A 26,610-nucleotide genomic window follows, 5' to 3' on the forward strand; every position below is an offset into this window, starting at 1 on the left:
TCCTTTGATTTGTTTGGCTGAAGAAGAGGCAGAGGGAATCCCGAGTTTTAAATCTCTCGTGTGCTTGTAAAATGTTAAGTGAGGAAACAGTTTGGAGAATTTACTTTGCAACTGTTAGCAAATATAAAAAAGGAACAATGTGTGGAAAAGAATAGCCATTTTTTACAGGGTCTCATCGATATCCTATCATTTTTAGAATTTACTTAATTATATTTCTAGCTGTCCTGTGTAGTATTTGTTTATTTTGAAAGTCAAAGCCAAAGTATGTAATCTTATTCTGCATTTTAAAATGCATGGTTATAAAGTTGCACGAAATACTCTATTTTTGTCTGAAGTTGCTTTTTATTGGTATTGCTTTGGCAGAGTGAATTATTCCTGGTTGAGGCAGTATGATATGCTAAAGCCTGGGATAGATGTGAGGGAGGGAGAGCATCTGGCCAGGTTTAATGGCCAAAATAACAGTCTAGCCCCTAGGTCTATCTAAGGCCTATCATATACTTTCTAGAAGGATATTGTGCCTCACAGGGTTTCTGTAACAATAAGTATATTCTTAAAATTCTTTGTAAACCTGTGAAGTATGACACAAATAGAACATGCCATAGCAGCAATAACTACCTTGCAAATGCAAGGTAGTTGCAATGTGTGTGACAGCTGGATACCAAGGCTACATGCTAGACCCCAGGGAGACATGCGCTCTCCTCTAGTCACAGCTGAAATGTCATAACCACACCCCTGTATTAACACTTCATTCCAGCCTAACACACACCTTCAGGCTTAACTCCCACCTTGGAGAAATGTACCACATACGCCTATTCAATATTTATGGCTATGGGTTATAATTTTAAGACAGCAATTTCACCATTCAGTGAATGTATTGCTGTTGCCACCTAGCTTCTAGAATGCTCTTAAGCAGACAGGGGGTAGAGTACTTTCAAGTCTAGTAGATGCAGTTGCTGTGTCTGTTGAATGCTCAGACACGCTGATTAGCATTTTAAAGCTCTCCAGCAGCAGCGCTCTCACAGAGCCCTTGAATCTGGAGGTGGGAGGAGCCTCATCAAGAGTGTCATCAGGACAGCACACGCAGCACGTACGCAACAAATACACGGGTCTGCGCACGCGCAGCTACGGGGAGGGTGCGGCTTAGACTCGGAGTGTATACAGCCTACTTGGAACGATTACAAGCCACAGACATAATAAGCAGCTTTTTAAAGTTTAGATGCACTTTTATTTGTAAAGTTTATTTATTTATTTTGAGAGAGACAGAGACTGAGTGTAAGCGGGGGTAGGGGCAGAGAAAGGGAGAATCCCAAGTAGGCTCCTCAGGGTCAGCGCAGAGCCCAGTGGGGGGTTCGAACTCACAGAAACCGTGAGATCTTGACCTGAGCCAAACTCAAGAGCTGGTCATTTATCCGACTGAGCCACCCAGGTGACCACTCTCCTAGCCCGTTGCCATACCAGAAATATGGGGCTCTATTGACTGAAATCAAAGCACTGTTGTGATGGATACTATGACTTATAGTTTAGAAAAGTGGATATCCAGACTATAACAAGCCCTTTAAAATATATACAGGTGATTTTATTTTCCACAGAGTATTAGCTTATGTTGTTTTTGTTCTGTTTTTACACAGACTGTCTTTTATGCACCCACAGTGGTATTTAATTCTTATGTTCCATTTTCTGGATACGTTTCTATTAATATAAATTTATTATAGTTAATTGCTTTCTATTCACCACAGATAATCCATTTAATTAAAGTCACTTTGGTTTTTAAAGTTCTTAAACATTCCAAGAAGCAAAACTCTACTTAATTATTCTGCCATGAGAGCTGGTCCTTCATTGGGGCAGGAATTTCCACCAGGCTGACAATCATCTCAGACTTTCTCTGGGGTCATGAAACTGGTTAACACTCATTTTCCCTTCCTGATTTCCTCTTTTCTTTACAAAATATCATGGAATGATAAATGATTCTAGAAACCATTGTAGGATTGACACTTCTCAAGTGTCTTCCCTGGACTCCGGGGCAAGGGAGCTCCGAGTTTTCTCCAGCGTCTGCTTTAGCACTCTGGTCTTGGAGGCTGTGCCTCACACCAGCAGGGTCCCCAATTGCCTTACGTCAAAACTCAGAAACCATGTTTGGCTAATGTACTCTTTGTAGATAGACTTTTACCTCGTTGACATACCTGGCAGCAAACGTTTGTCTAAAGAATCCCATCTTCAGGCACCTGTTCAATTTTAGGCAGCAGCATTCTTGTGTGGTGGTTTCTTGAAGGGAGCTGTCCTTTCATCTCAGCATTACTGAGTGGGGTGTCCCATTTCCAGATGGCTCTCCTGGGCAGAGTGTCCCAAGCCAACCAGACTCCTCCATTCTTCCATTTGCCACAGACTTTTCATAACCACTTTCACTTTCCATCTTTAAAACATGATATTTGTACCCTAGAATCTTACCTATCTATGAAATTTATAGGATAGAGAAATGAACTCTATCAGAGACATTGTGATCTCCTCAGTGTTTATGTGATGTCAGTGCTAAATTGACCATGGAGGTGGTATTACCTGATTCTCTGCGAAATCCAAACATGCTTCCGTTTTTGTTTCTGTTTCTTGCCTTAGGGGGTGTCAGAAGAAGAGGAAGCCAATGTGCCTACTATCCACAATCTTGTTCCCATCATCAATGACCAGTCTCAGTACATTCATCATTTAGAAGCAGAAGTCAAGTTCTGCAAGGTAAGTTTCTCATTAAAATTTTAAACATAGCTACATTACAGTTCAGATTAGTGATGCCTTATGTGAAAGTTTGCTCTTATGAGTCTTCACGTGTATTGTGATACATTGACAGCTATCACCCTTACATGACTGAGGAGCCTGATGGGTTATAGAGGCTTTCTAAGCTGGGGAATGATGCTCCTGCCCGTGCCATTTCTGATTGCTTAATTTCCCAGTAGCCCATAACGGTGTCTGAGATTTTGATAAAATGCCCTCACATTTCAGAGTTTTTGCTTTCCACCCCATGTTCTTTAGCTCAGCTGATGTCACGTTCTTTGGGACAGTACGAGTGTTTGCTCTCCACCCCATATGCGTTAGCCTGGCTGATGGCACGTGCTTTGGGACAGTACAAGCGGTCACTCTCCCACACTTGTCAACCTACTTGTCTGCTGACAGAAGCAGGGACTGACTCTAAACTGCTAGACTAAGTCTATTCCATTGTCAGGGCGAAGGGTCTTCCCTTAGTTTTGAGTAAGGATGGCTCCTGGTTGTACTGAGCGCAATGATCGAGAAACCAAATGTGTCCACTATGGCTTGTAACACTAGATGGTTCTATGCTCAGCTGTATTTTTTGTATTATATATATTTTTTAATGCTTACTTATTTACTTTGAGAGAGAGAGAGAGCACACCTGCACTGGGGAGAGGCAGAGAGAGAGGAGAGAGAGAGAGAGAGAGAGAGAGAGAGAGAGAGAGAATCCCAAGCAGGCTCCATGCTGTCAGTGCAGAGCCTGGTGTGGGACTTGATCTCACAAACCATGAGATCATGACCTGACCTGAGGTGAAATCAAGAGTCAGATGCTTAACCAACTGAGCCACCCAGGCACCACTCATGTATTATATTTTTTACCTTCTGGTTACTCCCCAAGGTGCAAGTTGATATTATGACTTGAGAAGCCTTTAAGCATTTCATTGTCTTGACTTTACAAAAAAGTTCCTGATCTTAGCAGATCACTTTCTCTTTGTTCTTGGAGGGTACAATCATCCTTGCACAAATGTTTGTGTATTACTAGAAAGGCTGAGATAATATCCTAGGACTCATTCCATTAACAAGCTCCTGTAGATCCCTAAATAGGCTGTGGGTAAAACTTAAAAAATATTGTAGCGAAGATAAAAGTTCATCTGTACCCTCTTAGAGTTCTCACCTGGGACTTACAATTAAATTAACATAAGACAGAGTAACAGGATGAAAGCATACACATTGCTTTGTATTATTATTAAAGCATAATTGACATACAATATTCTATTATTTTCAGGTGTGCAACATTTTGGTTAACAATTCCATATATTACTCAGTGCTCACCACAACAAGTGTAGTGACCATCTGTGACAATAAAACATTATTACAATATTATTGACTATACTCCTTGTGCTGTACTTTTCATATCTGTGATTTATTTTGTAACTGAAAGTTTATACCTCTTAACTCCCTTTATCTATTTCACTCTTCTCCCTACCCACCTCTCTCCTCACAACCACCTTTCTGTGTTTAAGAGATTGTTTTTTCCTTTATGTTGTTTTTTAGATTCTATATATAAGTGAAACCATATGGTATTTGTCTTCCTCTGTCTGATTTGTTTCACTTAGCCTGATACCCCCTGGGTCCATCCATGTTATCACTTCCATTCATAAATCAGTGCACACACTTGGTTGTTTCCATGTCTTGGCTATTGTAAATTTTGCTGCAGTAAACAGAGAGGTGCATGTATCTTTTTGGATTTGTGTCAGTTTGGGGGGTAAATACCTAGCAGTGGAATTACTGGATCATATGGTTTTTCTAATTTTAACTTTTTTGAGGAATGCCCATATTGTCTTCTTCCACAGCGACTGACCAATTTACATTCCCACCAACAGTGCATGAGGGTTCCCTTTTCCCACATCCTCATCAATACTTGTTAATTCTTGTCTTTTTGATACCAGACATTCTGACTGGTGTGAGGTGATATCTCATTGTGGTTTTGATTTTTTTCCCCCTGATGATTATTGATGTTGAGCATCATTTCATATGTCTGTTGGCCATCTGTATGTCTCCTTTGGAGAAATGTCTATTCAGGTCCTCTTCCTATTGTTAAATCGGATTAGTTATTTGATGTTGAGTAGTGTAAGTTCTTCTATATTTTGGATATTTACCACTTATCAGATCTATCATTTGCACAGCTCTTCTCCTGTTCACTAGGTTTCCTTTTTGTTTTGTTAATTTCCTTTGCTGTGCAAACCCTTTTGATTTTGGTATAGTCCCAATAGTTTATTTTTGCTTTTGTTTACTTTGCCTGAGGAGACGTCCATAAACGTATTGCTAAATATAAGAGATGACTGCCTATGTTTTCTTCTTTAGAAGTTTTATGATTTAAGGTCTTATATTCAGGTATTCAATCCATTTTGAGTTTATTTTTGTGTATGCTGTAGGAATGTGGTCCAGTTTCATTTTTCTACATGTAGCTGTACACTTTTCCTAACACCATTTATTGACAAGACTGTCATTTCCCTGTCGTATATTCTTACCTCCTTTGTTAGAGATTAACTGACCATATAGGCATGTTTATTTGTGGGCTCTCTACTCTCTTCCATTGTTCTATGTGTCTATTTTTGTGCCAGTTCCATACTGTTTTGATTGCTATAGCTTTGTACAACTTCTTGGAATCTAGGATTGTGATACCTGCAGCTTTGTTCCTCTTTCTCAAGATTACTTTGGCTATTTGGGGTCTTTTGTGGTTCTGTACAAATGTTGGGATTATTTGTTCTGGTTCTGTGGAAAATGATATTAGTATTTTGATAGAGATTGCATTGGATATGTAGATTCCCTCAGGTAGCGTGGACATTTTAATGATCCAGTCCACGAGCATGGTATAGCTTTCCAATTGTATCTTTTTCAGTTTCTTTCATCAGTGTCTTATAGTTTTCAGACTATAGATCTTTCATCTCCTTGGTTAAATTTATCCCTAGTTATTTTATTTCTTTTGGTGCAATTGTAAAAGGGATTGTCTTAATATAGGTTTTATGTGACATGGGAGACCTCATAAGGAAATTATGTCAAAAAGAAATGGTAAAATCTTAATGCTTTTGTATGCTGTTGAACAAAGAGAGGCAATGTGGAAACATAACTAAAATATTTGGGAAGGCTAAAGGAAGATGAGTTCTTTTAATGAGGTCTGTTTGCACAGATTCCTCTCATCCTGCACTCCATGTCTCTGGTGATAAGAATGTTTCTTACCTCCTGATATGGGGAGGACATCTTTCACATGGGAGTTTTATCTCCTGTTTTCAGGAAAAAAAGCGGGGGAAGTCAGAGCACTCTTTTTGTATCTGCTGTTTTTCAAGCGTCTTTAGCTCAAAATAATTCTTATTCCAAAGTGGCATATTTTGGGGTGGCAGATTTTGCCACCCTTCAGTATAAATTGTAATAAACTTACCATCTGGTCGAGAAGAGAGTACTAATGTCTATGAGCACCATAGCAACACTATAGAGAGTATAATGTAGTCTGTATTCTGTAGTATAAGCTATAATTATAATATGAAGAGCAAGGTACTAAAAGCTGGAGCTTTGGGAGCTATTTTTATGGGAGAGAGAAATCTTCAAGGAGTAAGATCATTTAGATCAGCAGAAGTGGGGTGAAAAAGTTCCATAGAAAGAACATCAACAGTGAAAGGATATACTCACGATGAATATGGCTTATTTATGGGGGCCATGAGGCATCTATTCTAAATTTAGGCAGTAGAGGATGTCTGTTAGAAATTATTAAAACGATGCTGACCTGGGAAATGGAAGATTACAAAAGTCTTGAAAGGTAGACAGAGTATGCATTTGATACATTTTAACAAGAGAGTAACAGAATGAAAGTAACATTTAAGGGCTTATAAATATTTTACTTTAAAAAATTTTTATTTAATTTTAATTTTTAATATCCTTTTTAGTTTTGAATTTTTAGAAGTTTTTATTTATTTTATTTATAATTTTTAATTTTATTTTGAGTAAACTCCATGCCACAATTGGGGCTTGAATATACAACCCAAAGATCAAGAGTCGTATGCTCTACCAACTGAGCCAGCCAGGCTCCCCTAAGTTTTTATTTAAATTCTAGTCAGTTAACACACAGTGTATTAGTTTCAGGTGTACAATATTGTGATTCAACACTTTCATACAATACCCAGTGCTCATCACAAGTGTGCTCCCCATTTCTCTCCCACCCCCCCGACCTCTCACTGACCTCCTGTCTCTCTGGTAACCATCAGTTTGTTCTCTATAGTTAAGAGTTTGTTTCTTGGTTTGCCTCTCTCTTTTTTTCCTTTGCTCATTTTTTGTTTTGTTCTTAACTTCCACATATGAGTGAAATCGTATTGTATTTGCTTTTCTGACTAACATATTTCCCATAACATAATACTCTCTTGCTCCATCCATGTCATTGCAAATGGCAAGATTTGATACTTTTTTATGGCTTAGTAATATTCTAGTTTGTTATCTATACCACACAGTTATCCTTTCATCTGCCCATGGACACTTGGGCTCTTTGTATAATTTGACTATTGTAGGTACTGCTGCTATAGACTTTGGGGTGGATGTGTCCCTTTCAATTAGTATTTTTTGTATTCTTTGTGTAAATAGCTGCTGGGACAACTGCTGGATTGTAGGGTAGTTCTATTTTTAACATTTTGAGGAACCTCCATTCTGGTTTCCAGAGTGGCTGCACCAGTTGCTTTCCCACCAGCAGTGCAGGAGGGTTCCTCTTTCTCCACAGCCTCGCCAGCACCTGTGTTGCTGATTTTAGCCATTCTGACCGGTGTGAGGTGACATCTCACTGTAGTTCTGTCTTGTAGCTTCGATGTGTATTTCCTTGATGGTCAGTGATATTTAGCATATTTTCATGTGTCTGTTAGCCATCTGTGTGTCTTCTTCAGGAAAATGTCTATTCATGTCTTCTGCCCATTTCTAAATGAATTATTTGTTTTTTAAGTGTTGAGTATTATAAGTTCTTTATATGTTAACCCTTTATCAGATGTCATTTGCAGACTTCTTCTCCCATTACATAGGTTCCCTATTAGTTTTATCGATTGTTTCTCTCTCACTGTGCAGAAGCTTTTTATTTTGATGAAGTCCCATTAGTTTATTTTTGCTTTTGTTTCCCTTGCCTCAAGAGGCATATCTAGAAAGAAGTTGCCATGGCCAATGTCAAGAGTTACTACCTATGTTCTCTAGTATCTTTATGGGATTAAAGTCTCACATTTAGATCTTTAGTAATCCATTTTGAATTTATTTTTGTGTTTGGTGTAAGAAAGTGGACCAGTTTTATTCTTTTGCATGTTGCTGTCCAGTTTTCCCAGCACTATTTGTTGAAGAGACTGTCTTTTCCCTACTGGACATTCTTTTCTATGTCGTCAAAGATGAACCTAAGGGTTCATTTCTGGGTTTTCTATTTTGCTCTATTGATCTATATGTCTATTTTTGTGCCAAAAACATACTGTTTTGTTCAATACAGCTTTGTAATATAATTTTGAAGTTGGAATTGTGATGCTTCCAGCTTTACTTTTCTTTTTTCAAGGTTGCTTTGGCTATTTGGGACCTTTTGTGGTTCCATACAATTTTAGAGTTGCATTTTCTATCTCTATGAAGAAAGCTGTTGGTATTTTAATAGAGATTGCATTAAGTGTGTAGATTGCCTTGGGTAGTATAGACATTTTAACAATATTTGTTCTTTCAATCCATGAGAATTGACTGTCTTTCCATTTCTTTTAAAAAGGTTTTTTAATGTTTATTCATTGTTGAGAGAGTGAGAGAGACAGAGAGAGAGATAGACAGACAGACAGCATGAGCAGAGGAGGGGCAGAGAGAGAGAGATACAGAATCCAAAGCAGGCTCCAGGCTCTGAGCCATTAGCACAGAGTCCGATGTGGGGCTCCAACCTGTAAACCATGAGATCGTGACCTGAGCCAAAGTCAGATGCTTACTGACTGAGCCACCAAGGTGCCCCCCTTTCCATTTCTTTATGTCCTTTTTAGTTTCTTTCACCAATATTTTATAGTTTTCAACAGTACAAGTCTTTCACCTCTTTGGTTAGGTTTATTCCTAGGTATCTTATTGCAATGCTTTGGTGCAATTGTAGATGGGATCAATTCCTTAATTTCTTTTTCTGCTGCTTCTTTATTGGTGCATAGAAATGCAACACATTGATTTTGTATCCTGCATCTTTACTGAATTCATGTATCAGTTCTAATAGTTTTTAAATTTTTTAAATTTATTATTTTTGAGAGAGTGAGCTGGGAAGGAGCAGAGAGAGGGAGAAAAAGAGGATCCAGAGTGGGCTCTGTGTTGATAGCAGAGAGCCCGACGCAGGGCTCGAACACACGAACCGTGAGATCATGACCAGGGCCAAAGCCGGACACTTAACCAACTAAGCTACCCGGGTGCTCCAGTTCTAACCGTTTTTTGGTGGAGTCTTTCAGGTTTTCTATATGGAGTATCACGTCATCTGCAAATAGTGGAAGTTTGACTCTTTCCTTGCTGATTTGGATGCCTTTTATTTCTTTTTGTTGTCTGATTTCCTAGGCTAGGTCTTTTAGCACTATGTTAAATAACAGTGGTGAGAGTGGGCATCCCTGTCTTGTTCCTGACTGTAGAGGAAAGGCTCTCAGTTTTTCCCCATTGAGGATGATATTAGCTGTGGGATTTTCATAGGGGGCCTTTATTATATTGAGGAATACTCCCTCTAAACCCATTTGAGGGTTTTTGTTGTGAATGGGTGTTGTACTTTGTCAAATGCTTTTTCTGCATCTATTGAAATGATCACATGGTTCTTATCCTTTCTTTGATTAATGGGTGTATCATGTTGATTGATTTGTGAATATTGAACTACCCTTGCTACCCCGGAATAAATCCCGCTTGATTGTGGTGAATGATTTTTTTAATGTGTTGTTGGATTTGGTTTGCAAGTATTTTGTTGAGAATGTTTGCATCCAGGTTCATCAGGGTTATTGGCCTGTAGTTGTCTCCCTCTTTTTTATTTTTTTTTAAGATTTATTTATTTTTGAGAGACAAAGTGCAAGTGAAGAAGCAACAGAGAGATGGAGGGGCAGAAGATCCAAAGTGAGCTCTGCATTGACAGCAGTGAGCTCAATGTGGGGCTTGAACTCGTGAGCGGTGGGATCATGGCCTGAGCTGAGGTCAGGTGCCCAGTGCCCCCTGTAGTTCTCTTTTTCAGTGGAGTATTTATCTGGCTTTGGCATCAGGGTAATGCTGGCCTCATTAGAGTGAATTTGGAAGTGTTTCTTCCTTTTCTGTTTTTGGAGAATAGTTTGATAATAGGTATTAACTCTTCTTTAAATGTTTGGTACAAATATTTTATCAGGCTTGTGAATTAATAGACTTTACTTTATGTCAGTTTTAGGTTTACAGAAAAATTGAGTGGAAAGTACCTCGAGTTCCCATGTACTCCCTGTTAAGATCTCCTCAGCAGTTTCTCCTGTTACTAACACCAAGGATCAGTGTGTTACATTTGTTTCAGTTGCGGAACCAATATGATTATTATTTGCTAAATTCTACATTTTATGTTAGTGTTCACTCTTTGTGTCGTGTATTGTATAGGTTTTGAAAAATGTGTAATGACATGTATCCATCATTACAGTAGCATACAGTCTAGTTTCATAGCCCTAAAGATCATCTGTCCTCCATTTATGCATCTTGTCTTCCTTACCCACCAAACTGCTGGTTACTATTTCCACAGTTGGAATCGTACAGTTTGTAGCCTTTTCAGACTGGCTTCGCTGACTTAGTAATATGCATTTAAGGTTCCTCCATGTCTTTTCATGGCTTGTTAGCTTTGTTTATTCTTTTTTATCACTGAAAAAGATTCCATTATATGGATGTGGCATAGTTTGTTTATTCATCCTTTGAAGGACATCTTGCTTGCTTCCAAGTTTTGGCAACTATGAACAAAGCTGCAATAAATATTCATGTGCAGGTTTTTGTGGATATAAATTTTAACTCATTTGAGTAAATACCAAGAAGTGCAATTGCTAGATCACAGTTAAGAGTTTTTGTTTTTATTTTTTTAGTTTTGTAAGAAACTGTCAAACTGTCTTCCAAAGGGGCTGTACCATTTTACTTTTTCGCCAGCAGTCAATGTGAGTTCTTGATGCTCCACGTCCTTGCCAGCATTTAGTGTTGTCAGTGTTTTGGATTTTAATGTTTTCGAGGTATATAGTGGTGTCTCATTGTTTTAATTTCAATCCCCTAATGATATATAATATTGGACATTTTGTTCCTATGCTTATTTTCCACTTACAGACTTTCTTTGATGAGGTGTCTGTTTAGGTCTTTTGCCCATGTTTAAAATTGGGTTGTTTATGTCCTTATTGTTGAGTTCTAAGAGTTCCTTATGTATTTGGGATACCAGTCATTTATTAGCTATATCCTTTGCAATTCTCTTCTCCTAGGCTGTGGATACTCTTTGATTCTCTTAACAGTGTCTCTTACAGAATGGAAAGTTTTAATTTCAGTGAAGTCCAACTTATCAATTTTTACTTTCATGGTTTTTGCTTTGGGCATTCTATCTAAAAATCATTGCCAAACTCAAGGTGACCAATATTTTCCCCATTCATCTTCTATATGTTTTATAATTTTGTGTTTCACATGTAGATCTATGCTCCATTTTGAGTTAATTTTTGTGTAAGGCATATGATCTGTGTCTAGATTCCTTTTTTTTGGAGGGGGGCATATGGATATCGAGTTGTATAGGAGCACTTATTGAAAAGACTTTTCCCTTAAATTGCCTTATGCTCCTTTGTCAAAGATGAGTTGACTATATTTGTACAAATCTATTTCTGGGCTCACTTCTCTGTTTCATTGATCTGTTGGTCTGTTCTTTTGCAAATACTACCCGGTCTTGATTATTGGAACTTTATAAGAGGATTGAATAGTGTCAATCCTCTAATTTTGTTGTTCTCCTCAATATGGTGTTGGCTATTTGGGTCTTTTGCCCTTCTACATAAATTAAAATCAGTTGGTGAATATCCACAAAATAACATGCTGGGATTTTGATTGGGATTGTGTTGAATCTATAGATCATGTTGGGAACTGACATGTTGGCAATACTGAGTGTTCCTATGCATGTACATGAAATGTCTTTCCATTTATTTAGATAGTCTGTGATCTCTTTTTCAGAATTTTGTAGGATTCCTCGTATAGATCTAGTACATATTTTGTGACATATATACCTCAGTATTTCTTTTTTCTAGTGTTAATGTAAATGATAATGTGTTCACATTTCAAACTCCAATTATTTATTGGTAATATATGAGAAAACAATCGACTTTTGTATATTAACCTTGTAATCTGAAACCTTACTATAATCACTTATTCTAGCTGTTTTTATTTTTATTCTTTGAGATTTTCTTTGTAGAGAACCATGTCATCTTTGAACAAAATGAGATGTTTAAAAAATATTTTTCTTCCCAGTATATATGGTATGTATGTATGTATTTATTTATTTATTATTTATTTATTTATTTATAATGTTTTATTTATTTCTGAGAGAGAGAGAGGGAGACACAGAATTCGAAACAGGCTCCAGGCTCTGAGCTAGTCAGCACAGAGCCTGACGCAGGGCTCGAACCCATGAACCACGAGATCATGACCTGAGACGAAGTTGGTCGCTTAACCGACTGAGCCACCCAGGCACGTCATGGTTTTTAATTCTTTTTCATATCTTATTGCACTAGCTAGGATGTTTAGTATGATGTTGAATAGGAGCTGTTCTTGTTCTTGGTGGGAATTCATCTATAGCCTTACCATTGAGTATGATGTTAGCTGTATGTTATTTATAGATGCTGTTTATCAATTTGACGATGTTTCCCTCTATTTCTCAACTGCTGAGAGTTTTTATCTTGAATGGCGACCAGGTTTTGTCATTTGCTTTGTCTATCAATATTATCATAAAGATATTTCTAGCTTGTTGATGTGATAGATTATATTAGTTGATTTTCAAATACTGAACCAACCTTGTATACCTAGAATAAATTCCACTTGGCCCTGTTGTATAATTCTTTTTATACATCATTGCATTTGATTTGTTGGTATTTTGGTGAGGATTTTTGCGTTTATGTTCATGAGCTATATTGGTCTATAATGCTCAATTCCTGTAGGGTCTGTACCTGGTTTGAGTATTAGGGTAATGTTGGTCTCATAGAATACGTTAGGAAATATTCCCTCAGATATTTTATGGAAGATATTTTAGAGAATTGGTATAATTTATTCCTTAAATTTTTGATATAATTCACCAGTGAACTAATGGCAAGTCTGGTGCTATTTTGAAACGTTACTAATAATTGATTAAATTTCTTCAACCTAAATTTAATCAACCTATCTATTTCTCCTTCTGTGAGTTTTGGTAGATTATGTCTTTCAAGGAATTGGTCCATTTAATCTAAATTATCAAACTTATGGGCATAGAGTTGTTCATGGTATTCTTTTAACGTCCATGGAACCTGTCGTGATGATCCTTCTTTCATTTTGGATATTAGTAATTTGCGTCTTCTTTTTTTCTTAGCCAGGCTAGAGTCTAGAGTTCTATCAAGTTTGTTGATCATTTCAAAGACCAGCAACTTATTTCCTATTTTTTTTTTTTTATTTATTTCTAGGAGAGAGAGAGACAGACACAGCGTGAGCAGGGGAGGGTCAGAGAGAGAGGGAGATACAGAATCTGAAACAGGCTCCAGGCTCTGAGCTAGCTGTCAGCACAGAGCCCGACACGGGGCTCGAACCCACGAACCGCGAGATCATGACCTAAGCGAAAGTCGGCGCTTAACCGACTAAGCCACCCAGGCGCCCCTTATTTCCTATTTTTAATTTCTTTGATCTCTACTCTAATTTTTATTTATCTTCTTTGGATTTAATTTGCTCCCCCTTTTTCTGAAAGTTTCCTAAGATAAGCTTAGATTATTGATTTGAAATCTTTCTTCTTTTCTAATGTTTTTTGCTGGTTTTGTTGCATCTCCCAAATCTTTATTAGTTGTATTTCCATTTAAAAATTATTCTTGAGACTTTGTCCTTGACCTGTATGTTATTTAGAAGTGTTGTTTAGGGATGCCTGGATGGCTCAGTTGGTTAAGCGTCATGATCTCATGGTTTGTGAGTTCAAGCCCCACATTGAGCTCTGTGCTGACATGTCAGAGCCTGCAGCCTGCTTTGGATTCTGTGCCTCTCAGATGCTCTCTCACTGCCCCTCCCCAATTCACATTCTCTCTCTCTCTCTCTCAAAACATGGATAAACATTTTGAAAAAGTGCTGTTTAATCATGAAGTATATTGGGAGTGCTCCAGCTCTCTCTTTCTGTTATTGATTTCTAGTTTAATTCCCCTGCCATCTGAGAACTTACTGTTTATGATTTCTATTCTTTTAAATCTGTTAAGGTGTATTTTTACACCCAGAATGTGATTGGTATGTCTCGGTGAATATTCTGTGTTAGTTTGAGAAGAATGTGTATTGTGTTGTTGAATAAAATATTCTGTAAATGCCAGATTAGATCTGGTTGATTGATGGTGCTGTTCAGTTCAACTGTATTCTTACCGATGTTTTGCCAATCTGAAAAATCTGCGGGACTTGTCAGTTACTGATAAGTTACAGAAATCTCCAGCTGAAATAGTGGATTCCTCTGTTTCTCTGTTCAATTCTCTCAGTTTTTGTATTGTGTATTTTGATGCTCTATTGTTAGGCACATACACATTAAGGATTATTATGTCTGCTGGGAGAATTGACCCTTTATTACTGTGTTTTTCTGCTCCTTTTTATTCCTTACATTTTCCTTTAGTATGAAGTCTGCTTTGTGTGAAATTAGTGTAGCTACTCCAGCTTTCTTTTGATTTGTGTTTGCATGGTATACCTTTCTCTATCCATTTACCTTTAATCTATCTGTGTCTTTATATTTAAAGTTGGCTTCTTATAGACAGCATATACTTGTGTCCTATTTGTCATTCACTCTTATATCTCTGTATTTTTATTGGTGTACTCAGACCGTGGACATTTAAAATTATTATTGATATAGTTGGATAATATCTACCATAACTATTACTGTTTTCTACTCATTGCCCTTGTTCTTTCGTTTTCCTCTTTCTTTCTTTCTTTCTTTCTTTCTTTCTTTCTTTCTTTCTTTCTTTCTTTCTTTCTTTCTTTCTCTTCTACTCTTCCTGCCTTCTCAGGTTTTAAGTGAGCATGTTATGTGATTGCAGTTTTTCTCCTCTCTTAGCATACCAGGTGAACTATTTTTACTTTTGTAAGTAGCTGCCCTTGAGTTTGCAATCACACTGATCAGTAATCAAAGTCTACTGTTAAATAGCTCTATACCACTACATGGGTAGGGCAAGGTCTTTGTAAGAAAGGGTTTCCAATCCCTCCCTCCTGTGCTCTTCAACATTGCTGGCATTCATTTCAATTATTCATAAGCTATAATCACTATATATAGTGCTGCTACTGTGATTTGAACAAACTGATATGTTAGATCAGTTCAGATTAAGAAAAATAAAATATTTTATCACCATATAATCCTTTTCAAATGCTCATTCCTTTTTTTATAACATTTCTTGCAAGGCAGGTCTACTGGAGATAAATTTCCTCAATTTTTATTTATCTGAGAAAGTTTCTATTTTCCCCCGCACTTTTGAAGGTTAATTTAATTTGCCTGAATATACAATTCTAGGCTGGTGTTTTTTTTTTTTTAATACTTTAAATATTTCTTTCCATTGTCTTCTTGTTTCTGAAGAGTAGTCCAATATACAGGTTAAGGTGTTTTGTTTTGTTTTGTTTTTAAATTCTTATCTCCTTAAAGATTTTCTGTTTGTCTTTGATTTTCTGCACTTTGAATATGACATGCGTAGGTATAGATTTTTTGTTATTTTATCCAGCTTGATGTTCTCTGAGCTCCCCTATACCTTTCTCTATTGGTATAGATTTCGTGCACTTTGAATGTAATATGCGTAGGTATAGATTTTTGTTGTTGTTGTTGTTGATTTTACCCTGCTTGATGTTCTCTGAGCTTCCTGGATCTGTGGTTTGGTACTATCATTTTAGAAGATGTTTCATCATTATTCCTTCAAATATTTCTCCTTTCTTTTGTCACCTTTGGTAATTGTCCTGCATTTCTTGGATCTTCTCTCTGTCTTTTTCATTCTTTGTTCTCTTTGCATTTTTTTTTTTGGGAAGTTTCTATTGGCGTTTCTTTAAGCTCACCAATTCTTTTCTTGGTTGTGACCAATCTATTAATGAGCCCATCAAAGGCATTTGTCATTTTTACTGCAGTGTTTTTGATTTCCAGCACTTTGATTCTTTCTTAGAGTTTCCATCTCTGCGTATATTGCCCATCTGTTCCTGCGTGTGGTCCACTTTTCCCATTAGATCCTTTAACATTTAACATATCAATCATAATTGTTTTAAACTCCCAATCTACTAATTCCAAGATCACTGCCATATTCAAGTCTGGTTCTGAGCTTGCTTAGGCTCCTGAAACTGTACTGTCTTTTCATGTGGTTTTTAATTTTTTGTGAATACTGGACATGATATAGTAAAAGGAACTGAGGGAATAGGCTTATAGGGTGAGACATTATGTTTATCTTGTTAGGAGTTAGGCTGTGTTTACTATTTTGTGTTATTACAGGTGTCAGAAGCTAAAATTTCCTCTAGTCTTCTGGTTTATGTCTCCCCTGTTATCTTTGGACTTCCCTTGAGAATTCTTCTTAAATACGAGTCTGAGATGTGTAGTTATTTCACTGTATTCCTTTGTTATTTTATGGACACCCTTTTGATGTGGTGGTTAGCTGTGGGAGCAGGGGAGGCATTTTATAGTCCTGTGGTTACGTCTCCATCTTTTAGTGAGTCTGTGTCCCTTAGCTTTGACCTTCACAAGTGCTTCTCAGTCATCCTCTCATCTTTTTTTTTTTTTTTAAGTTACATATTTTGAAGGAGAGTGAGAGCGTACATGGGGGAGGGGCAGAGAAGGAGTGGGAGAGAGAATCCCAAGCAGGCTCTGCATTGTCAGCATGGAGCCTGATGTGGGCCTTCAAGTCATGAACCATGAGGTCATGACCTGAGCTGAAATCGAGAGGTGGATGCTTAACCAACTGAGCCCTCCAGGTGCCCCCAACCCCCACCCTCTCATCTTATGTGAGGTTGGAAGGCTAGAGGCATCTTGAGTTGGTTATTTCCCTTCCCTCAGGTCAGTTAGGGTCTGAAAAATCCCACCTGCTTAGGTTCCAGTGAAATAGCTTCTCTTGAGGCAGGCCTTTCTAAGAACAGAATGCTTTGAGCATTTTTTAAAATGGCTATTTTTCCTCTCTACCAGAGGAAGCTTGAGGGGATTTGTCTCTAGCCTTTGCTGTAAGAACCTGGTAGTGTCCTAAAGATAAAACTCAGAAAACTGCAAGAATCCACTTTAGCTTGGGTCCTTCTGGCATTTTTAACTCTCAAACTTGTCCACCCTGAGCTTCCAGCATTTCACCAATTGCACTTGACATTTCCCTCTCCCGGCTCTGGTTCCCCTGGAAGTTTCTGCTCAGGTGGGTCGTGATTCTCAGGACCTCAGATTTTGTGGATGGAAGTGACCTCCATTCTCTGATGCATTTAAGAAGAGTGGTTGATTTCTTGGTTTGTTCAGCTTTTTTCTTGTTGCAAAGATGAGAATGATTTCTTCCAAGCTCATTATGTGCCAGACCAGAAATTGGAAGTCTGCAATGTTTTTCAATTATAGCTTTCAATTTCAGATTTGGTTTTGGGGTTTTTTTCTGAATACAATAACTGAAATAGAATTTGCATATATTGCTTAATAGTTTTTTATTATACTGGTAATGAAGATTAAGATAAATATTATTCCTTCAGTGTATTAATTTTTTTTTATATTTTTTCCAGAGGGTGAGACACCACTCAATCGCTCTTCTAATTGTCAGTTATCTGTAATCATTTGTATTATTTCTCACCAGGCGAGAGAAACACTCTTAAAGAACTCTCTGCCAAACTATGTTATTCATGCTTTCCCTCCATCTGGCTACCAGTACATGGATAACTTTCTATGCCTTTCTATCTCAGTGTCCCATTATCTAGTTAATCCTCTCGTCAGGTTCAACAAGTTATCGGCATTTGAGCATGATAAATAATATATCTTATCTTATTTTTCAGTAGTCTACCTTATTCTTAAAAGTCTTTTAGATAACCCCTTTAATTAAAGCCTTTCTGTAAGCCTACAAAAAAATTGTCAGAAATCACACATTTCTGTGATATGGTCATTAGGAGACCCACTACTGTATTCCCCAGGCTTGTTTGTTTGTTTGCTAATGTTTGAGTTGCTTTATTTCTCTAAATATAATTATGATAATTCAGAAAATGGATAGAGAGCAAAAGTTTTCCATGCTTTATGTCATGTTGGATCATCTAGTAAACAGCAATTAACAGTGCTTAAAAATGCTTAATGCATTTGATATTTGTTTCTGCTTTTTACAGGAGGAACTCTCTGGAATGAAAAATAGGGTACAAGTAGTTGTGCTTGAAAATGAAAGGCTCCAACAAGAGCTGAAATCTCAAAGACAAGAGGAGGCAATGAGGGAACAGACACTTCTGGATGCATCTGTGAGCATTTTTCTTAAACTATAAATTATATTTTAGTTTGAATGTTTCTTCCTCCCCTTCCCCCCGCCCCCCAAGCCTTCTGAACTGCTGAAATCCTTCACTTGAAGTTTGGCACATGTACTATGCTGTTACTCACTTGAGGCCTCAAAAATTAAGATTCACTGTGGTAGGATGAATCCTCAAATGAAACGATGTAGCGATGCCTAATATCCGTAATATCCTAATATGCCTGGTTTCCTCTCTGAGCACACCATTTATGTTTTCTTCTGTATGGAGAGAGCAGGTCTAAAGCTGGAAGTGTGTTACATAGGAAGGACTCTGTTAAACCCAGAAACTTTATAACTGTAGCTTGGATTTCTGTTGTATTTCTCTAAATTTCCTGTGTTCTCTGAATTCTGGTAAGACTGATGGGCGCCATGGTGGAGCAGAAAGAACACTGGCCCGAGGGTCCAGGAATAGCATGTTAGCCTTCCCCTTGTCCCGAACCAGCTGGGTGTTTGGCGAGTGATTTTAGAGGGTTTTCCTCATGTGACCTCTGTCTATTGGCAATTTGAGAAGATTCACCTATATTAGCAGTTCTTAGTCTTTTATGTGAGTAGCAATCACTTGAGATACTTGTTGACTGTGAAGATTCCTAAGCTCCATCCCCTGAGAGTCTGATTCAGTCGGTCTGGGTTGAGACCTTGAGTCAAAAATATGAATTTTTAACAAGCTGCCTAAGTGACTCTGGCATCAATGCACCACATTTTGAAGGACAGTGGATTCGATGATCTCTATAATTCTAGGACACAAAATTGGTATTCAAGCAGCATTTAAACAATATCTCCTATGACTTTTCAGAGATCCTATGGCCTGAAAAGTTTACTTACTCTTTTGCTGTAGGACACAGTTAATCACAGCTTGTTCTGCTTTTTAAAACAAAGTCGGAGATCCATGGGGAAGTTTTAGTACTTGACTGCTACAGCTTTACTTTACAGTGGATTATTTTGGTGGTTTTGATGTAGTTATCATTAGTGAATCAGTTCTGTTAAGAAAAAAATATATGTGTCTTAATGTTTTGATGTCCTCTAATTTTTGATTTTGAAGTTTTAAAAATTTTCCTGACTTGATATTTCATTTATAATTCTTAAGGTCTGTGTTAGAATTTGCTGGATAGAGGCAGCTGACCAGGTTAAATCTGAGTCACAAGGTGGGCTGATCAGTGCTTCAGGTTATTTTTCTGCAGCACATTTCAGTTTGTGGTCAGCTATTTGCCCTTCCCTGGAAGGCTCTTCTGAATATTTATATTATTATGTTGTATTATTTATTATCAATGGTAGTAGTTAAAAGTACCATCTTAGTGCTTATTCAATATCAATTTTAAGATGATATAGCTGTATAAAAAGTACTTAGAAGTAGCTTATTTTAAAAAAACTAATATATTCTTTTGGTTTTCTTCCAAATATGCAGTCACTTAGCAAACAGTGACACATTTGTTCATAGTCTTCAGTATTTATACAATGGCAAAAATGTGGAGGAAGGGGGAAGTGAAGTGAGAAAGGAAATCAGGCAGACAAGTGAACCAGAGGGCGAGAGAAGTGAGTAACCCAAAGGGGAAGGAAACAATGGTAAAAGTGCAATATGCTTTCTATATGAACAAAGGAAACTAGCTGGAGACAATGACAGCTGTAATTATGGAAAAAACACAGCTGTAGAGAGTTATTTTGTAAACAGTCACATGAACTAAAATATAATGCAAACAATCAAAATTATTGTTGCAGATATGTCAGGAGACGATGGCTATTTTAATGTTAGTTGTTTGTGTTACTTTGTAGATCTAGAATTACTACCCATACTGCTTTTTTTTTTCTTTAAGAGAGACAGGACTCAAGATGGGAAGAGGGGCAAAGGGAGAGAGAGAGAGACAGAGAGAGACAGAGAGAGAGAGAGAGAGAGATGGAAAGAGTCCAAAGTAGGCTCCACACTCAGCACGGAGCCTGATGTAGGGCACAGTCCCACAACCCTGGGATCATAATCTGACCTGAAATCAAGAGTCAGATTTTCAATCTGCCTGACCACCCAGGCAACCCTTCCCCTACTGCTTTTTGCTTGCGTGGGTGAAATGAGGCATTTCAGCAACTTATGCCTGGTGCTATAATTCAGAGGGTTTTTAAAATTTAAATTCAACTTAACGTATAGTGTAGTATTGGTTTCAGGAGTAGCATTTAGTGATTCATCACTTACATACAACACCCAGTGCTCATCCCAACAGGTGCCCTCGTTAGTACCCATCCCCCTTCTACCTCCCCTCCAGCAACCCTCAGTTTGTTCTTTGTATTTAAGAGTTTCTTATGGTTGGGACGCCTGGGCAGCTCAGTCAGTTAAGTGTCTGACTCTTGGTTTCAGCTCAGGATGTGAACTCGCGGTTTGTGGGATTGAGCCCTGCGTCACGCCCGTGCTGACAGCACACAGCCTGCTTGGGATTCTCTTTCTTCCTCTCTCTCTCTCTCTGCCCCTCCTCAACTCATGCTCTTTCATGCTCTCTCAAAATAAATAACTTAAAAAAAGTTTCTTATGCTTTGCCACCCTCTCTGGTTTTATCTTATTTTACCTTTCCTTCTCTTATGTACATCTGTTGTGTTGCTTAAATTCCACAAATGAATGAAATTGTATGATATGTGTCTTTATCTAACTGACCTATTTTTCTTGGCATAATACACACTAGATCCATCCACATTGTTGCAAATAGCAAGATTTCATTTTTTTTTATTGCAGAGTAATTGTACATATCACCCCACATCTTCTTAATCAGTTCATGAGTCAATGGGTACTTGGACTCTTTCAGTAATTTGGCTATTGTTGATAGTGCTTCTACAAACATTGGGTTGCATGTGCCCGTTCAAATCAGTATTTTTGTATTCTTTGGATAGATACGTAGTATAATTGCTAGGTAGTAGGGTAGTTCTATTTTTAATTTTTTGAGGAAACTCTGCACTGTTTTCCAGAGTGGCTGTACCAGATTGTATTCCCACCAGCAAAAGTGCAAAAGGCTTCTTCTCGCCAACGTCTGTTGTTGCCTAAATTGTTAATGTTAGCCATTCTGACAGGTGTGAGGTGTCATTGTGGTTTTGATCTGTATTTCCCTGATGATGAGTGATGTTAAGCATCTTTTCATGTGTCAGTTGGCCATCTGGATGTCTTCTCTGGAGAAGAGTCTATTTATGTCTTTTGCCCATTTCTTTCCTGGATTATTTGGGGTTTTTTTAGGTGTTGAATTTGATAAGTTCTTTATAGATTTTGGATACTAACCCTTTATCTGATACATCATTTGCAAATATGTTCTCTCATTTCACAAGCTTCCTTTTAGTTTCATTGATTGTTTCCTTTGCTATAGAACATTTTTATCTTGATGAGGTCCTAATAGTTCATTTTTGGTTTTGTTTCCCTTGCCTCTGGAAATGTGTCTAGTAAGAAATTGCTGCAGCTGAAGTCAAAGAAGTAGCTACCTGTTTTCTCCTCTAGGACTTTGATGGATTCCTGTCTTACATTTAGGTCTTTCATTTATTTGAATTTATCTTCGCGTATGGTATAAGAAAGTGGTCTAGTTTTCATCTGTATGTAACTCTCCAGTTTTCTCATTTGCTGAAGAGATTATCTTTTTTCCATTGGATACTCTTTCCTGCTTTATCAAAGGTTAGTTGGCCATACATCTGTGGGTCCATTTCTGGGTTCTCTATTCTGTTCCATTGATCTAAGAATCTGTTTTTGTGCCAGTACCATACTGTCTTGATGATTACAGCTTTGTAATACAGCTTGAAGTCTAGAATTGTGATGCCTCCAACCTTGGTTTTCTTTTTCAGGATTACTTTGGCTATTTGAGGTCTTTTCTGGTTCCATACAAATTTTAGAATTCTTTGTTCTAGCTCTGTGAAGAATGCTGGTGTTATTTGGATATGGATTGCATTGAATGTGTAGAATGCTTTAGGTAATACAGACATTTTTGTTCTTCTAATCCATAAGCATGGAATGAGTTTCCCATTTCTTTGTGTCTTCTTCAATTTCTTTCATACGCATTCTATAGCTTCAGCGTACAGATCTTTCACCTCTTTGGTTAGGTTTATTCCAAGGTATCTTACGGGTTTTGGTGCAATTGTAAATGAGATCAGTTCCTTGATTTCTCTTTCTGGTGCTTCATTATTGGTGTCTAGAAATGTGACAGATTTCTGTAAGTTGATTTTATATCTTGATACTTTGCTGAATTCATGTATTAGTTCTAGCATGTTTGGTGGAGTCTTTCAGGTTTTCCATGTAGAGTATCATCTGTGAAAAGTGAATACTTGACTGTCATTTCCTTGCAGTTAGTGTGCCTTTTATTTTTTGTTGTTGCTATCTGATTGCTGAAGCTAGGACTTCCAGTACTATGCTGAACAACAGTGGTGAGAGTGGACATCCTTGTCTCATTGACAAGCTTAGGGGGAAAGCTCTCAGTTTTTCCCCATTGAGGGTGATATTAGCTGTGGATCTTTTGTATATGCCCTTTGTGATGTTGAGGTATGTTCCTTCTATCCCTACTTTCTTGAGGGTTTTTATCAAGAAAGGATGCTATATTTTGTTAAATGCTTTTTCTGCGTCTATTGAGAGGATCATGTGACTCTTATCCTTTCTTTTATTATCTATTTTTTAAATGTTCATTTATTTATTTTTGAGAGAGAAAGAGAAAGTGCGCGCATAAGCTGGGGAGAGGCAAAGAGAGAGAGAGGGAGACACAGAATCTGAAGCAGGTTCCAGTCTCCAAACTGTCAGCACAGAACCTGACACAAGGCTTGAACCCACGAACTGTGTGATCATGACCTGAGCCGAAGTCGGACACTTAACCAACTGAGCCACTCAGGTGTCCCTTTGTTCTTTCTTTTATTAATGTGGTGTATCGGGTTGATTGATTTCTGGATATTACATCAGTCCTGCAGTCCAGGAATTTATCCATTTCTTCCAGATTGCCCAATATGTTGGCATAGAATTGCTCATAATATTCTCTCATTACTGTTTGTATTTCTGCGGTGTTAGTTGTGATCACTCCTCTCTCATTTGTGATTTTATTCATTTCGGTCTTTTCCTTTTTCTTTTTGATAAGTCTGACTAGGGGGTTATCAAGTTTGTTAATTCTTTCAAAGAAAGAATTGATCTGTTCTATGTTTGTTTTTATTTCAGTATCATTGATTTCTGCTCTAATCTTTCTTATTACTCTTCTAATGCTGGTTTTGGGGTTTATTTGCTATTCTTTTTCCAGCTCCTTTAGGTGTAAGGTTAGGTTCTGAGAGACATTTCTTCCTTCTTTAGGAAGTCCTGGATTACTATATACTTTCCTCTTATGACTGCCTTTGCTGCTTCCCAAAGGGTTTGGACTATAGTGTTTTAATTTTCATTGGCTTCCATGTACTTTTTAATTTTCTCTTTAATTTTTTGGTTAACCTATTCATTCTTTAGTAGAATGTTCCTTAATCTCCAAGAATTTGTGGTCTCCCCACATTTTTCCTTGTGGTTGATATAAAATTTCATAGCAGTGTGGTCTGAAACTATGCCTGGTATGATCTCGATCTTTGTGTACTTTCCGAGGGCTGATTTGTTACCCGGTATCTGATCTGTTCTAGAGAATGTTCCATGTGCACTTGAGAAGAATATGTATTCTGCTGCTTTAGGATGAAATGTTCTGAATATTTCTGTTAAGTACATCCAGTCCAGTGTGTCATTCAAAGCCATTGTTTTCTTGTTGATTTTTTGCTTAGATGGTCTGTCCAATGTGGAGTGTTAAAAGTCCCCTAGTATCATTATATTATTATCAATGAGTTTGTTTATGTTTGTGAGGAATTGATTTATACATTTGGGTTGTTCCAAGTTGTGGGCATGAATATTTACAATTATTATATCTTCTTGGTGGATAGACCCCTTCATTATTATTATATAATACGCTTCTTCATCTCTTGCTACAGACTTTCTTTTAAAATTTAGGTTATCTGATAATATGTACGGCTACTCTGGTTTGTTTTTTTTTTTACTATTTTATTTTATTTTTTTTCTTTAATAGATTATTGTCAAGTTGGTTTCCATATAACACCCAGTGCTCATCCCCACAAGTGCCCTCCTCCATGCCCATCATCCCCTTCCCCTCACCCCCACCCGCATATGCCATCAGTTTGTTCCCAGCATTCAAGAGTCTGTCATGGTTTGCCTCCCTCTCTCTCTCCCACTATTTTTCCCCTTCTTCTCCCACATGGACCTCTGTTAAGTTCCTCCTAATCCTCCCATACATGCAATCATATGGTATCTGTCCTTCTCTGCCTGACTTATTTCACTCAGCATAACACCCTCAGGTTCCATCCATGTTGCTACACATGGCCAGATTTCATTCTTTCTCATTGCCATGTAGTATTCCATTGTATAGATAAACCACATCTTCTTGATCCATTCGTCTGTTGATGGACACTTAGGCTCTTTCCATGTTTTGGCTATTGTGGAGAGTGCTGCTATGAACGCTGGGGTACATGTTCCCCTATGCCTCAGCACTCCTGTATCCCTTGGGTAAATTCTGAGGAGTGCAATTGCTGAGTCATAGGGGAGTTCTATTGTTAATTTTTTGAGGAACCTCCACACTGTTTTCCAGAGGGGCTGCACCAGTTTACATTCCCACCAACAGTGTAGGAGGGTGCCCGTTTCTCCACATACTCGTCAGCATCTAGAGTCTCCTGATTTGTTCATTTTAGCCACTCTGACCAGCGTGAGGTAGTATCTCAGTGTGGTTTTGATTTGTATTTCCCTGATGAGGAGGGATGCTGAGCATCGTTTCCTGTGTCTGTTGGCCATCTGGATGTCCTCTTTGGAGAAGTGTCTGTTCATATCTTCTGCCCATTTCTTCACTGGATTGTTTGTTTTTCGGGTGTGGAGTTTGGTGAGTTCCTTATAGATTCTTGATACTAGCCCTGTATCGGATATGTCATTTGCAACTATCTTTTCCCATTCTATCAGTTGCCTCTTAGTTTTATGGATTGTTTCCTTTGCCGTGCAGAAGCTTTTAATCTTGATGAGGTCCCAATAGTTCATTTTTGCTCTTGATTCCCTTGCCTTTGGGGATGTGTCAGGTAAGAAATTGCTACAGTTGAGGTCATGGAGGTTGTTTCCTGTTTTCTCCTCTAGGGTTTTGATGGTTTCCTGTCTCTCATTCAGGTCCTTTATCCATTTTGAGTTTATTTTTGTGTATAGTGTGAGAGAATGATCTAGTTTCATTCTTCTGCAATTTGCTGTCCAGTTCTCCCAGCACCATCTGTTAAAGAGGCTGTCTTTTTTCCATCGGATACTCTTTCCTTATCTGTGTATTTTGTGAATTTTTCTATGATATGCCTTGGTGTTGGTTGGCTTTTATTAAATTTCATGGGAGTTCTTGTGCTTCCTGGATTTTGGTGTCTATATCCTTACCAGATAGCAAAATTTTCAGCTATAATTTGTTCATACAAATCTTCTTTCCCTTTTTCTCTCTCTTCATCTTCTGGGCCTCCTATGATATGAATGTTATTCCTCTTTAATAAGTAGCTGAGTTTTCTAAGTCCTGTATTGTGATCTTTTGTGTTTGTTTCCCTCTTTTTTCAGCTTCATTATCTTCCATAATTTCATCTTCTATATCAGTGATTCACTGCTCTGCTTCATCCATCCTCATCATCATGGCAGCCATTTGAGACCCCATCTCAGTTATAGCATTTTGAATTTCAGCCTGACTAGTAGCTTTTGTCTTTTATCCCTGCAGAAAGGGATTTTCTGGTGTCTTCCATGCTTTTTTCAACCCCAGCTAGTATTCTTATAATTGCGGTTTTAAATTCTAGTTCAGACATCTTACTTATATCTGTCTTGATTAAATCCTTGGCCATCACATATTCCTGTTCTTTCTTTTGGAGTGAAGTCTTCCATCTTGTCATTTTGGAAGAAGAAAAAAAATAAGATAAAATTTAAAATTTAAATATTAAGACAAAACAAAAAAATCAAATAAAAGAAGCCATATTCTAGGTGTGTTTCAGTGTGCTTAAGTAAAGCTATAGAAATGAGAAAAAAAATATTTGTCCTTCTCTGCCTGACTTATTTCGCTCAGCATAACACCCTCAAGGTCCATCCATGTTGCTACACATGGCCAGATTTCATTGTTTCTCATTGCCATGTAGTATTCCATGGTATAGATAAACCACATCTTCTTGATCCATTCATCTGTTGATGGACACTTAGGCTCTTTCCATG

The 26,610-nt window shown here is 37.7% G+C and overlaps 1 protein-coding gene across 4 annotated transcripts in view; it reads left to right on the top strand.

Annotated features, from left to right (window-relative positions):
* Positions 1-26,610, top strand: part of SDCCAG8 (SHH signaling and ciliogenesis regulator SDCCAG8) — a 255,856-nt gene that overhangs the window by 16,159 nt on the left and 213,087 nt on the right. For all 4 annotated transcript variants that reach the window (XM_039237498.1, XM_039237495.1, XM_039237496.1 and 1 more), the window contains exons 4-5: positions 2,611-2,724; positions 18,232-18,357. In XM_039237498.1, the coding sequence (XP_039093429.1) occupies positions 2,611-2,724; positions 18,232-18,357 (240 nt within the window). The remainder of the gene's footprint in view (positions 1-2,610; positions 2,725-18,231; positions 18,358-26,610) is intronic.

Source organism: Hyaena hyaena, unplaced genomic scaffold, assembly GCF_003009895.1.
Source record: "Hyaena hyaena isolate Hyena2069 unplaced genomic scaffold, ASM300989v1 scaffold_127, whole genome shotgun sequence".
NCBI lineage: Eukaryota > Metazoa > Chordata > Mammalia > Carnivora > Hyaenidae > Hyaena > Hyaena hyaena.